The sequence below is a fragment of the Psammomys obesus genome, unplaced genomic scaffold (assembly GCF_907164565.1).
Source record: "Psammomys obesus unplaced genomic scaffold, mPsaObe1.curated_primary_1811, whole genome shotgun sequence".
In the NCBI taxonomy this organism is placed as follows: Eukaryota; Metazoa; Chordata; class Mammalia; order Rodentia; family Muridae; genus Psammomys; species Psammomys obesus.
Window position 1 is genome coordinate 9,293,691 of NW_026596134.1, and position 13,873 is coordinate 9,307,563.

At 55.3% G+C, this 13,873-nt stretch overlaps 1 protein-coding gene across 1 annotated transcript; it reads right to left on the bottom strand.

The window, feature by feature from the left end:
• Window positions 1-1,396: 1,396 nt before the first annotated feature.
• Chga (chromogranin A) lies at window positions 1,397-12,941 on the bottom strand. Its single transcript, XM_055593156.1, has 8 exons — window positions 12,724-12,941; window positions 11,985-12,031; window positions 9,571-9,664; window positions 8,946-9,014; window positions 6,326-6,442; window positions 4,530-4,925; window positions 3,541-3,998; window positions 1,397-1,841 (listed from the first exon to the last, which is right to left on the bottom strand). The coding sequence occupies exons 1-8, from the start codon at window positions 12,767-12,769 to the stop codon at window positions 1,758-1,760; spliced, it is 1,311 nt and encodes a 436-aa protein (XP_055449131.1). The 5' UTR covers window positions 12,770-12,941; the 3' UTR covers window positions 1,397-1,757.
• Between the last annotated feature and the right edge of the window lie 932 nt (window positions 12,942-13,873).

A 13,873-nucleotide genomic window follows, 5' to 3' on the forward strand; every position in this document is an offset into this window, starting at 1 on the left:
CGGTCACAATGCGCATGTTGTTGCTTTTCCTAGCAGGAGATCATCACATAGGCAGACTGCTAAGGGTAAGGCCACGCCCAGGCCCCACTTCATCAGCCCCTGGAAGCCCCTTGCCAGATGGCTTTTAGTTGAGGTGCACGGGCGGAGAACGTGAAAAGATGAAGTTCCTGCCTGAAGCCAAGCCCAGCAGAGCCACACACAAGCCTAACTCATCGGAGGCTGCTTGGCTACAGAAGGATCCAACTTACCCCGAGAGGCAATGGGTTTCCAAAGCCAGGGCTCATCCTGGGTTTTGTGTGCAGGCATACTTGGCCACATACAAATGTTTGGTGAGTGACTGAGTGATTGGCCCTGGTAGACAGGACCCATGGGTCCAGCACCACTTCTGACCTGGCCTGATTACATAACCTATCAAAATTCCTGTGCTTAAAAGTTTGGCCGGGGGGGGCGGGGGGGGGGGCTGGATGGCTCCATGGTGAAGAGCACTATAGCACCTACGTAGTTATTCACAACCATCTGTAACTCCACTTCCAGGTTTGCAGACATGCAGGCAGGCAAATAACACATGAAATAAAATGATTAAATTAGCACAAAACAAAAACCTTCTTTAAAAAAATGTGGGATGTGTCAGCCAGGCTGTGGTGGTACATGCCTTTAACCCCAGCACCTGGGAGGCAGAGGCAAATGGATCTCTGTGAGTTCTAGGCCAGCCTAGTCTTACAGAGCTAGTTCCAAGACCGCTAAGTCTATACAAAGAAGCCCTGTCTTGAAAAACAAGACAAAGCAATACAAAAGAAGTGCTAAGTCAGCTCTACCTGTGCTTTTAATTTCATTTTCCCTGCCTTCATTTCCCTGTTCTCAAAATTGGACCTAAGACCTGTTATTTTCTAGTAAACTGTTCCTGCCCCTCCCACCCCACCCCCACTTCAAATACCCTGTGGTATCATGCAGATCACAAGCCTGTGGTCATGGGCACTGTGGAGAGAAGCCGTGCTGTGCTGGGGCATCCAGCACTGACCTGGTGCCCAGGGCCTGTGGAAGGTATCCTGGGGCCTGTCAGTCTCCACCCGGCACCAAGGTAACTAGGGGACAGTCCACGAGGACAGTGTCGGCAGAAACTGTGCCTGGCTCGGGCATAATTGGGAGATAAGCAAGCAAGAGGTGGGGGAGCCCTGTGTGCTGTCACTCATCCCCACACCCCATTCCAGGCAGTCCATCAGCGCCGTCCACGGAGGAAGCTGAGGTTCAACAACGCAAAGACGCTTGGCCAGGAAATGGCCCAGAAAGGAGTCCCCCAAAACATACACCCAGCCCAGCGTGGAAACTGCCCTGTCCCTCAGCCCCAGTCCTACCCAACTCGGAGTGGAAAGGGAAAGAAAAACATCAAAGAAAAGGAAAGAGCCCAAAGCAAGTTTATTCTCCCTTCAATAAATTTTATCTGGAAAATCTTATAGTCAGGAGTTCTCGGCTTTCGCCCAAAGGTCAGAAGTTATTGCAGATGTGCCCCGTGGATAAGAAGGTGGAAGAGAAACTTCTAGAAAGCTGCCTGTGTTCAGAGAAGGAATCCGTGTTGACAGTCAGGGCTGCCCTGCAGAAGAGCCCAGGGCGGGGGCTGACAACAAGAGGGCGTGAGGGGCAAGAGGGCAACCTGGGCTCTGGCAGCTGGAAGCAACCCTACAAGGAGCAGCATTCAGGCCATGGGACCAGGCTCACAGGGTGCCTTGAAGCCATGGCTGTCCCCACCGCCAGCCAGTGCCTCATCCCCTCCGCAGTGCCTGCAGCTGGCGGGCCACCCTCTCCAGCTCTGCCTCGATGGCTGACAGGCTCTCCAGCTCCTGGTCCTAAGAGGGAACAGGCAGAGTCACTTGAGGCCAGCCCTGACAACTGGCTTTGCCTCTGAGTCCCAGGAGATTTGTCCACGCCAGGCATAATGATATTGGGATGCTCTGGGGACTATTATGCCCAAGGCCCCCATGGCCCATTATCCAGTTCCCATTTCGTCCTATAGGTCTCTGGACCAGTAGGAGCCTGTCCCTTCAGAGTATGTGGTTCCTTTTAGGACCCTTCCTCAGCCTGAATACCAGTGCTGGCTCCCAGGAGACAGCCAGTCTGTCTTGAGCTGTCTCCCCTATGGCCTCTGTACCTTCTGTATGAATAGTCAGAGCAGCATCACCATGGACCTGCCCAGGGGTAGGCTCTGACCTCTGGTCCTCACCCTAGAGGATCCCACACACTGGTCAGGGCAGTCAGGGAAGCAGGAGACCGTTCTCTGAACCTCTAAGTCTCAAACTTCCTGTCCTGACTCCTTGGATTTGGGATTCTAGATCCCTCCATCTGGGGTGTGGGTTCCATACTCTGAAGTTTCTAATAAGACTCGCCTACACCTCGCCCTGTCATAACACCCGGGGTCCCCACTTCTTCACTATAGGTTCCGTTTGTCTGTGAGAAAGAAGCTTCTGTGGGTGGGTAAGGGGATCCTTGACGCTGTCCATCTTGTTCTGGGGCCAGGGCTGGGGTCAGGGAGCACAGTTCAGTTTTCTCATCCTTCCTCCATCTCCAAGAACAGGTGCTCCCCGCCAGTGCCCACTCCTAAGAGGAGCCTATTGCTCTCAGATGTCAGCAGGGCCCTGCTCCAGGTGGAAGACAGGGGTGGGGCCTAAAGAAAGTATTCCCTCCTCTGGGTGAGCAGAAAAGAGCCTTGAGGGCAGGGCTGTGGACAGATCAGGCTCCCCATGGAACCCCAACTCCCTCCGGAGCACTGGCTTAGCCAGGTCCCCCCAAGGCCTCCTCTAGCTCAAGAGGCCTGCTGCCTGCCGAGAAGCCCAGTTCTCACCTTCCCTGGGGTCACGCCCCTGTTTCCCTGTACCATCCTTACAGCTGCCCAAGTGGCCCTGTACATATTGAGGTCTTGAAAGTCATGTTCTGATTACGATAATGAGGTGAATTAGAGAGACTTCACACTCCCATTTCCCAAATGGGGGGAACTAAGGAGACTTAGAGGCAGGCAATTACCTGCCCAAAGTCACACAGCCAGGACCAAGTGGGACCCAAGTCTGCTGGCACCTCCATGACTCCCTATTTGCTCACCAAAGTCCAGCTAGCCCTACCGCTGCTATGCCATTGTGAGCTCTATGTGAGTTTGAACCCAGGAAGAGGCACAACTGTGTTGCTTGGGGACCAGGACAGGGCCGCCAACCATACTGTTTTCCTAGGTCCCTTAGTATCCCTCCCCAGTTCCCCGGGCCACAGGTATGCTGAGAGAGCCCCAGGCCAGTCCTGCCAAGCTCTTCATCTGAAGCACATGCCTGACTCCCATCCCTCCCACGTCCTGCTCACACACTAGCAGAGGCAATGTCTCCACTCTATGTCCCTCAGGTAGGTCTGAGGCCTTCAGTCCCAGCCATTCGGTAGCTCTGTTGAACCCCTGGTGTGATCTGGTTGTCCCCCTATCCCAAGACCATCTGAGCCCCAGCTAAGGGAACCACATCACCTCAGTGGGCAAGGGGCTGCTGGGCAAGGTTGCCCCTTGGCTATACCAACCTCTGCTCTGCGATTGGCACTCCCTTCCTCCTCCTTCTTTTCCTCAAAGTCGCCTCGGGCCTCCACACTGTCTTCTCTGGAAGATGGCCTCCAGCCCCGGCGCAGCTGAGGCCCAGGGTCTCTGAAGCCATAGGCCCGGGCCCGGAAGGAGAGCTTCATGGAGCGGTCAGGGTCATCCACCCCCTCCAGCCGCTTCTCCGCTGTCAGCTCCTTAGCCAGCTGGTCCATCCTACTCCATCGCTTGTCCTCCCATTCTCTGGACAGACGCTCTTCGTCCTCCTCCTGCTTATGCTCCAGCTCTTGGCTCTTCCCTCCTGGGAAGAGACCTTGGGGGTCCCCTGCCATTGTCTCTTCCCCGTCTTCTCCCTGCTGAGAGTATTCCGGCTCCCCCTTCCCTTTCGATGACAGAGCTTCAGAGGCCCCAGTCTTTCCACCTCCGTCCACTGCCTGAGACTGACCTGGAGCAGGTGGTGGCAGGAACAGGAAGTGAGGAAGGGCCCCATTCCCCCAGCCCCTGCCACTCCCCCACGGTCCTCTGTGTAGCCACCTCTAAGGCCAAGCTCACCTTTCAGGGTCCAGCTAGCCCCTCCAGAGCAGCCCCACCCAGAGCACAGAGCAATCTCCAAGCCCTGCTTTGCAAGACCTTCCCGAAGCTCAAGGAAGTGAGTTGGCAGAGCACCTCACTGAAGCTCACCCTGTCTTCTCTCCATTTTCCAAGCACCTTCCCCTAAGCCCCCCCTCTTGCCTCCCAGGTGTAGAAGAGTGATTGACACTTGGTTTAGGAGTCAGACGAACTGGACCTGGAACCACGGCTCTTATTACCAATTAGCTGTGTAGCCTTAGGCAAATTATATAACCTCACTATGCCTGTTGCTCCCCTGGACCATGGAGATGATACCCACCTTTCAGGGCCATTATGGAGGTGGCGTGAGGTCCCTTCCCACCCCTCTCCCAGACACATCAGGTGAGGTCCCTGTCACCACACATACCGTCATCTTTCTGGGTCTCCTTGTAGCCAGCCTGAAGGTCGGAGCTGGGTGCTGCAGTGGGCACTCCTTCAAGGCCAGCCTTATCTCTAGCCTCTTCTTCCTCTTCCTCCTCCTGCTTGGCTTTTCCGGCTGGCTGCTGGGCACTCGGGCCTCTTTCACTGTCCCCTGTGGCCTGTGGGTCCACATGCTCCTGGCTGGGGAGGGTGGCTGGCGGCTGGGTAGTGGTGACCGTGTCCTCCCCAAGGGACTGAGTGTCCCCCATCATAGAAGACTCCTGCTCTGGGAAAGCCTGAGGCCTGGGCCGCTCCGTGGTTCCCTCAGGGCCGTCCTGTTGTACCTCATCAGAATCCTCTCTCTTCTCCACAGTGTCCTTGGAGGGGGCTTCTGCTTCCTCGTCTACAAACACAAAAGGACAGAGTCGAGCTGAGGAGGACCCCGCTGCCCTCTGGGACTCCTGGTGCCAAGTTCACACCTTGACTTCCAGGAAGCCCACCCCAGGAGAAGGGTGGGGGTCACCCTTTCATATGGGAGTCTGAGCTGAGGACAATTGAACTGGGCTTCTTTAATTCTGCTTCTTCTCAAAACCTATGCGATTCTTGAAAGAAAAAAAAAATGGAACCCCAAATAAAGATTACCACAGTTGAAAACAACCCCAGAAGATAAAGCTTTGGACTTTAAGATAGCGGCTGGACGGCTGTGTGACCTGGGGTAAGTCAGTTCACCTTCCTGTGCTCGGGGCGATCCCTGCATGTCTGCGTACAGCTTCTGCCTTGAGCGTTGGGATTAGTGCTCACGGGGCTGTCTTTCCTGAGGACAGCCTTTTAAGAGCAAAACTCGCCTCTTTCTGGACTGACTGGCTGAAAAAGCACCACCGGGCACTGCCTGCTTTAGCAGGGCTTCGGGGTGCCCAGTCCACAGAATCTCAGAATCATGTTCAGAAAGGCAGGACCCCTGTCACTGCTCAGACTCCGGAGGCTTGCCTTGTCATGCCTCCAAAGGCCATGTTCAGGGTCTCTTTGCATTAAAGCCTCCAGTTGAGTACACACACGCACACGCACACACACACACACACACACACACACACACACACACACACACATGCACACGCGCACAAACGCGCACACACACGCACACACACACGCGCACAAACGCGCACACACTCGCACACACATGCACACTATTACCTCCTCACAGCACCGCAGTGATCTAACGGTACACAGGAGTCTGTGCAGCATAACACGCAGCTACCGGGGTGACGGGGCAGCTGATGTGGAGGTGCCTGCTACCCCCATATGTGCCCCTGTTTGGCCCAGAGGATGACCATGGACCGACAGCTGGCACCTGCGCTGTCTGTCCACTTTGGACATAAAAACCCCAGTTCACAGTTTGCTGTTCTTCCAGGGTAAGAAGCTGGGCGACGCTGCTCAGGAATGACCTTGATAGCTTCAAGGCCAATGGCCCAGATTGTTTTGTATTTAGAACCCACTCCTCTGGATCCTCCTTCAGTACCATAAGATGGCACCAAGCTCCAGAAGGACAGGAGCAGGAGATACGGGCCGTGTGGCAGGGGCCATGAGGTTTGTCCAGAGTCACTGCTGCCTCTGGAGCAAGGGGCTATTATGGGGACAAGCCAAGGGCGTTTGATTGCCAAGGGACTTACTCTCCTGGGCCTCAGGTTTCCCACGTGTAAGGGGACAGGGATGGTAGCTGCCTTCCTGCTCTGAAGAAGCAGTGCCCCCTGGGGGCCTCTGTTCTCTTTGCAGCCCCCCTTCCCATCTTGGTGGGGCCACACTGACCTCGGAGCTTGGCCTCAGGGTTCTGGTGCTCAAACACTTCCGAGAGCTCTTCCGCGAAGCTGCTGTGTTGCTGCTGCTGCTGCTGCTTCGGAGGCTCCTGGGCCCGCTCCTTGGCACCTGGTGGGAGGGGACAAAGGAAGGTCCCATGTGGTAGAGCCCTGACTTATCTGTCCATGACACCAAAGGCCTCCCTCGAGGGTCCAGGCTCTTAGCTGGAGCTCATCAGGCCACACCATCCCTCTGAATCAGTGTCCCCGGTGGGAAATGAAAGTTCTTGTGCCTTAGAGAGCAATAAAGACCTAAATGGAACAGACAGGAACAGTGAGGGACCCTCAGGACCCAGGACCCTACAGCAACCCTGGACTCCTCATGGGTGCTCTTTATTCAAGCAACCCCTACTGCTCTGAAACCCCAAGTCTGGTGCCAGGAGAAGGTGGGTGCTACGCCAACCTTCAAACCCAGGGCTGTACCTACCCCATGGTCCAGAGTCCCTCTGCCTGCAGCAGCCCCTGCTGCCACTGCTGCTGTCTTGAGTGTCGTGTCCTGCCACTCTGTCTGCCTCAGGACACAGCTCTGCAGCTGTGGGTTCACTATAGGCGGCTAGGACGTGTGCCCAACCCAGCTACAGTGGGCTCCAGGCCTTTCCCGGCCATGCCCATGTGACCTTGGGCAACATGGGCTCCCCAAGGCTCAGGTGCTCATTTATAAGCAGACTTGTGGGAGATGTTAAGGCAGAGGTCCCTGTGCAAGGATATTACACAGAACCCAGGAGGGAATAGAGTGCCGGGCGAAGATGGCTGAAGACACACCCAGTGCCCTCACAATGAAAAACAGCCCCCTGTGCACTGGATGCTGGCTATTATTAGATACACATGTGTGAGGACAAAGGGTAAGGTGCATTCCTTCCTAATAGTCTCTGTTGAAATACTTAATTATTTAAATGGAATACCCGTCCGATACTGACCTTTACATGTGTCATTAACCTATCTAATGTTTTGCTAAAAAGCACCACCCTGGAGACTGGAATTCCTGAGCTCCAGCCCTGCTTCAACCCTGGCTACCCCCTGAGGAAAGAGGCCACGCTTACGGGGCCAAACCTGGCATGGGGTTGGGATGGGGGTCAGCGGCACATGCCTGCAATCCTAGGACTCAAAAGGCTGAGGCAGGAGGACTGCAGATTCAAGCACAGTGTGGGCTATGCAATGAGATCCTGTTTCAAAACAAACACAAAGCCAGGACAAAACTGATTATCACAACCCCAGCACCACCCATCAGCCCCTGTATGCCAGGGCATACCACGAATAGGCCATGGATTTGGGGGCTTGGGTTTCAGTTGGTGGAGTGCTTGCCCAGCATGCATGAAACCTTGGGTTCCATTTTCAGGACCGCATAAAACAGTGTGGTTGCCCAGCACTCTGGAGCTGAAGGGTTGGAGGACCTAAAGTTCAAGGACATCCTCAGGTACACAGTAAGTTTCAAGGCAGCCTGGGTTGCATAAGAGACCCTGTCTCAAAAGTAAATAAAGGAAACACGGAGGTTGGTGTTTATTGCCAAGACAGACCAGCCGGTAAGAGAAAAGGGGCAAGCAGAGGTGCTGGGGTTAGTTTTGCTTGCCTTTCCCCAAAAATCTGTCTCTGTTTTCATATACAGCCTCAGGATGGCCTAGGTTTGAGCTGGGTAAAGGTGAGAGATTCGTGCACAAGGCCCTGTGGTCCTCTCCCACAAGCAGGGCAGCTTTCCTCAAGAGGCAGTGAGGGCAGAAGTGGGCCTGTGACACAGGAGTTCCAGGTCTCCAGGGTGGCGCTTCACCCTCCCTCAAACCAGGAAGTAGCTGGGGTCGGGGAGGTGAGATAAAAACCTAACTCTCCATGTTGGCCCGACGTCCAGCAAGCAAATCCTCAATGCTGTGAGCCCTCGGCCTCACACTCCTGTCTGAAAAGTGTCTGCGATCTTCCTTCCTTCCTTCCTTCCTTCCTTCCTTCCTTCCTTCCTTCCTTCCTTCCTTCCTTCCTTCCTTTCTTTCTTTCTTTCTTTCTTTCTTTCTTTCTTTCCTTCTTTTTTGGCTTCTCGAGACAGGGTTTCTCTGTGTAGCCTTGGCTGTCCTAGAACTCACTCTGTAGACCAGGATGGCCTCGAACTCACAGATGTCCACCTGCCTCTGCCTCTAAAATGCTGGGATTAAAAGCGTGCACCATTGTCTGTCTGTGGATTTTCTTAATCCAGTGGGAAAAGTCGCCTCTCAGTCTAAAACACACCATGAGTCTGGTCTGTGTTTAGAGGCAAACAAGACCTTGCCTCCCCCATTCTCCAGAGAGCAAAAAGTCACAAGGAGGTGAGAGCCTTCTCTTCTTGTGGACTCCTCCTGGCATGCCTGCATGACTGCCCCCTGAAGGCCAAGGAGTGTCAACAGAGCTCTTTCTGCTCTTAACAAGGCGTGCTCACTGTGTGACCTTGGGGAAATCACTGCACCTCTCTGAGCCTCGATCTCTTCAGTTTAGACAGTGGGGCCAGGCACGGAGGACCTTTCTGCTCTGGAAGTGAGTATGCTCAACCCCCAACCCCAGTTCTCTCACTCTCTGTTGCTGGCTTTCTCCTGGAAGTGTGTGCAGTGCTGAAATACCTTGGAGAGCCAGGTCTTGGAGTTCCTTCAGCAGATTCTGGTGTCGCAGGATGGAAAGGATCCTCTCATCTGTGGAAAGAAAGCCCGGTTATGGGTGGCTTCCAGAGGACAACCCTGGGCAGGGGGCGTGGACACTTTCAGATGAGCTCCAGTGTTTATTCTGGGAACTCGGCACCAGGAGGCGGTGGCCAAGCCTGGAGCTTGGTAGAATACTTTGGAAATGAGATCCTTATTTCTAAGATGTCAGTCACCTTCCTACTGCAGTGGAAAGGTCACCAGCTGACTCCATGCCCAGCCCCTAAGAAAGGGCTTCGGACCTCGGACTCCAGTGCATGTGTAAATGATTGCCGCTTCCACGCTGCCTGTCCTGTCTGTTCCTTCTTCCTCGTTTTCTACATGCATGCTCCAGCCCAGTTCATTCTGCCCAGGATTCTAACTACCATCTGTCCCCTCCGAGAGTCTTCAAGCCTCAGGGTCCCCTGAGCAGTCACTTCTCCGTGTGTTCCCCAGATTCCAGCACTGACCAGGGTACGAGGCACTGACTACTGGATGAGATGGTTAAACCTGGGAGGGGCCGCCCGCCCACATCCTGGTCCCCCCGTCCCTCCTAGCCTCTGGCTCCTACCTCCTTGGAGGGTCTCCAGACATTCCGGGCTGACAGGCATCGGGCTGGGCTTGGACAGCGAGTCAGAGATGACCTCCACGACACACTTCATCACCTGGGAGACAGCAAGGCGGGCTGTGGCTGGTGTGAATATGGAACTCAGCCCCCAAGGTGCCGGGGCAACTTTCCCAGGAGGGCAGAAAAGCATTTGTGTCATCTGCAAGGGGTCACGGGGCTCAGATCTGCTTCCTTAGCCAGACTACAGATCCATGGAAACAGAACACACACACACACACACACACACACACACACACACACACACACACACTGCTTACTTTGGGCCAGTCCAATTACATGGGCGTATCAGTGTGTGCCTCAAGGGGACCACTGTTGAGGGAGGGGTGGTTCTCCAAGATGGTGCTGCCTCTGAGACCTAAGAGGACCTCTTGCAAAGGGCTGGGGTCCAGCAGATGCCAAAGGACCAGCTCCTCCAGGCTGCCCAGTGAGGAACACAAAACCGCCTGGGCTCACGCTTGCCAGAAACAGGACCACATCCCCATTCTGCAGCCACACTGTATGTTTCCACATCATCCCATGGGAAGAATCCCCTGGCTAGATGTGGGATACCAACTAGTTATATCTGGATGCTCATTCCAGACCAACAAGACATCTCTCTGAATGTTTTATCCAGCCCCAGTGAGGTGGAGCAGGCAGCGAAGCACCCAGCAGATGAATGATTCCTGAAGATGGTGCTCACGGTTGCTGTGTGATTTTAAGCAAGTGACTTAGTCTTTCTGAGCCTTCAACAACTCATCTGTAAAGCGGGAGTGAGAATGTCTACCCAAAGGAAGACACTCTATCCAGCGTGCGGTGGAGGGGGTGGGGACTGCGGCATCAGTCCTACTCCCACAGCCTGCAGCTGGGTGGAGGAGCAGAAGGTGCTAGACATGTGTCAGGCAACCCAGGCAGGGAGTGAAGGTGTGGGAGGCTGTGTCTATCCAATCCATGGTTCCAGGATAGCACGCTGGCAAAGGCTGTCAGGGTGTGTAGTCATAACAACACCAGAGAGAGCATTCAGGCCTTCCCCAGCGGCTGGTGACCAGACCCATGCTGCCATACTCTTGGGAGTGGATCTGACAAGCAGCTTCTAGAAGCAGGTACCCTCTCTGCCCAACCCCAGACTTTGTACAGCGAATACCTGGCAACCACCATCCTTTGAGCCTCTGAGAGGAAACAGGAGTTGGGCAGGGACCTTAAGAATGCTGGGGATGTGGGTGTTGTGCATGTCTTTAATACCAGCACTAGGGAGGCAGAGGCAGGTGGGTTTCTCTGAGTTCAAGGCCAACCTAATCTACATGAGTTTCAGGACAGCCAGAGGGCTACATAGAGAAACCCTAGCCCAAAAAGAAGGAAGGAAGGAAGGAAGGAAGGAAGGAAGGAAGGAAGGAAGGAAGGAAGGAAGGAAGGAAGAAAGGAAGGAAGGAAGGAAGGAAAGAATGAAAGAAAAAGAAAAAACACAAACGAAAGAAAAAAGGATACCCAGGAAATAAAAAGGAAGGCTCAGCTGGGCAAAGGCAATGCACATTTTTAGTCCCAGCACTTGGGAGGCAAAGGGAGACAGACCTCTGCGAGTTTGAGGCCAGCTTGGTCTACAGAGCAGGTTCCAGGACAGCCCAGGGATATACAAAGAAACCCTGTCTTGCAAAACAAAAAAAGGGGGAGGCTCTAGAAATAACAGTGAAAAGAGCCCACTGAGTGCCTGGGTCTTCACCCCATGAATCCTACTCTTTCATTATAGGGATAAAGGGACACTTTATCCCTTTGAAGTAATTGGATTTATCCCTAGAGAAATTGAATTGTCCAAGGTTGCACAGCTAGAATGAGTGGTGAAAACTTAAACCCTGGCCCATGTACACTTAACAACAAATAAGTGGCGACACCAGGCCACGACACCTTTGACACCAGGCCGTGGCCTCCCACAGAAGACGGCCTTCGGAACATGGAGAACAGGACTCTCTGATGCTCGGGTGAAGAACATTCCCTGGTTCTGATGTGAACAGAGTCTGTGCCTTCGATACGGCTTCTATCTTACTGCCAGAGGAAGCCCCGGGCAGAGGGTAGGGGAAGAGGGGAAGCCCCAGCCAGCAGGTCTGCGGACACCTATGACAGGAGAAGCCATGGTCCCAGCTCAGAGCAGTCCAGGGTCCCAGGACCCAGCAGGTGAGACACGGGCCCCTTGGGAAGTCACTGTAGCTGGACAGCAGGGGAAGCTAGAGACCTTTGATGTCTTCTTGTGTAAGCTGTCCCCAGCTCAGCCGCTGCAGTGCTGGCTTTTGGCTCTACGCCAGACTTCTTCCTGCAGCTGCCTGAAGACTGGCCATGAGGTGTCCACCGGGCATCCTCCCTCTCCCAGGGCACCCAACATTCCTTCTTACCTTGGTGTCCCCTTTTGTCATGGGGCTGTTCACAGGCAGGGCAAAGACTAGAGAGAGAGAGAGAGACTGAGTGAATGGGTGAGTGAGTCTGAGATTGCTGACTGGGGCTATCCCTCTGCACCCAGGGAAGGGAAGCCCAGTCCTTCCCTACAGGGGGCTAAAGAAACCCACTCACCCAATGCTTCCGCTCAAAACGGTCCCCACCCAAAACCCCAAATAAATTAGCAGCAACTGATTCTGCTTTTTCTCCGTGCTGTCCCAGGGGGGAAGCCCTCAGAGGCTGCCCTGAAGAGCCTCAACCCTTCCCCGCGGGAGGAGGGGGCAGAGCTGAAATCAAGTTCAATGAAAACAAGGCCAGCCATGTAGTGGGACTGGGGTAGGAACAGAAGCGGGCAAGGGGAGAACCCCCAGAGGTGGCGGGAGGGAGCTGGGGTGAGGGCAGAGACCAAGGGCAGACTGCAGGGTGGAAGGACAGGAGACCAATTGGGGAGCCAGAGGCGGTCCCCTCTCTCCACCAGCGACCTTGGCCAGCGTGGAGTGATGGTGGGTGATGCGCGGTGGGGGGAGGGGGAGTGGGAGTGGGCTGCCCCGCGGGGTTGGGTCAGGCTCTCAAGTCTCTCCGGGTGTGGTAGGAGGCCACGTTAGGGGTCTAGAGGGAGCGCCCAGAGGGTGCTGTCCGTGGTGCTGAAGCCTCGGGAGCCGCAGGAACCCTGAGACAGGGGATTGGGACTCCGCTCACCTTGCCCGGCGCACAGCAAAAGCGCCACGACCGAGGCGGAGCGCATTGCTAGCCGGGTGGTGAGGAAAGGGTGGACGCGCTGCTGCAGGAGGATGGCGGGAGTGGGTCTGTGGTCTGGCCACCGGAGCTCTGCACCAGCGAGAGCGCTGCGGTAGAGGCGGCGACGGTGGTGGTGGTGGTGGTGGTGGTGGCGGTGGTGGTGGTGGTGGCGGTGGTGGTGGTGGCGGCGGCGGTGGCGGCGGCGGCGGCGGCGGCGGCAGGAGCAATGCTATACCCCGCTTTTATACACACGCACACACCCGCGCACACGCGCACACCCAGGAAATTACGTCATAGGACCGCCCCCTGCGCCCTTTTCCCACCTTCGAGGACCCGCCCCACCTCCAGCCTCACCCCGGGCTGCCTCCATCCTGCTCCTTGCTTGGTGACTGTGAAGAGCACCCAGCTTCCGAAGGGGGCACAGCTGAACCAACTGTCAATTCGCTGTGTGTCCGTGGGCAAGTCACTCCTGTCTCCCAGCCTCGCACTCCTTCCCTATTTCCCTCTCCAGGCAAAAGCTGACTTTTCCTCTCCTTGTGGTACTTTTCTCTTGATTTCACTGGCGAGAGGCATGCTCCAGAACTCCCTGGAATATCCAGTGGGTCCCGCAGAAGCCTCCCGGCCCCTGCCTAAGCGAGGCCCCTCTTTTTCACAACACACTTTTGTGCCTCACATTCTGTCAGTGTGTGTATTTAATTGTTGTTGGACAGGGGTTAGCGGTCGGTGCTGAGAGCTCCTCACTGACAGCCAGTGACTTCCCGCTTGGCCAGTGTGTGGACTGAAGAAGGTTCCATGGGTCCACAGCTCTCAACGGGGCAGGCAGGGCGGCAGTGGGAGGCAGTTTCCCCCATCAAGCTAAACTGGAAGTGGTCAGTCCTAGTCCAGCACCCCGGGGCGCCTCTCCCTCCATCAGTCGAACCTTGTCGCTTCTTAAATGGTCGGGTGCAAGCCAGCTTCCTGGTTGGTTTTCCTTCGCCCCACCCCCAGCTCTACACTCACCCTTTGGACCACATGGGAAGCCCTCTGTGGCCTGCACCCAGTGCCATGGTGAATCTGGTATCTGGGTGACAGTTTGGCGCTGGCTGGCATCCCTCAGAGCCTTTCCTTCCTG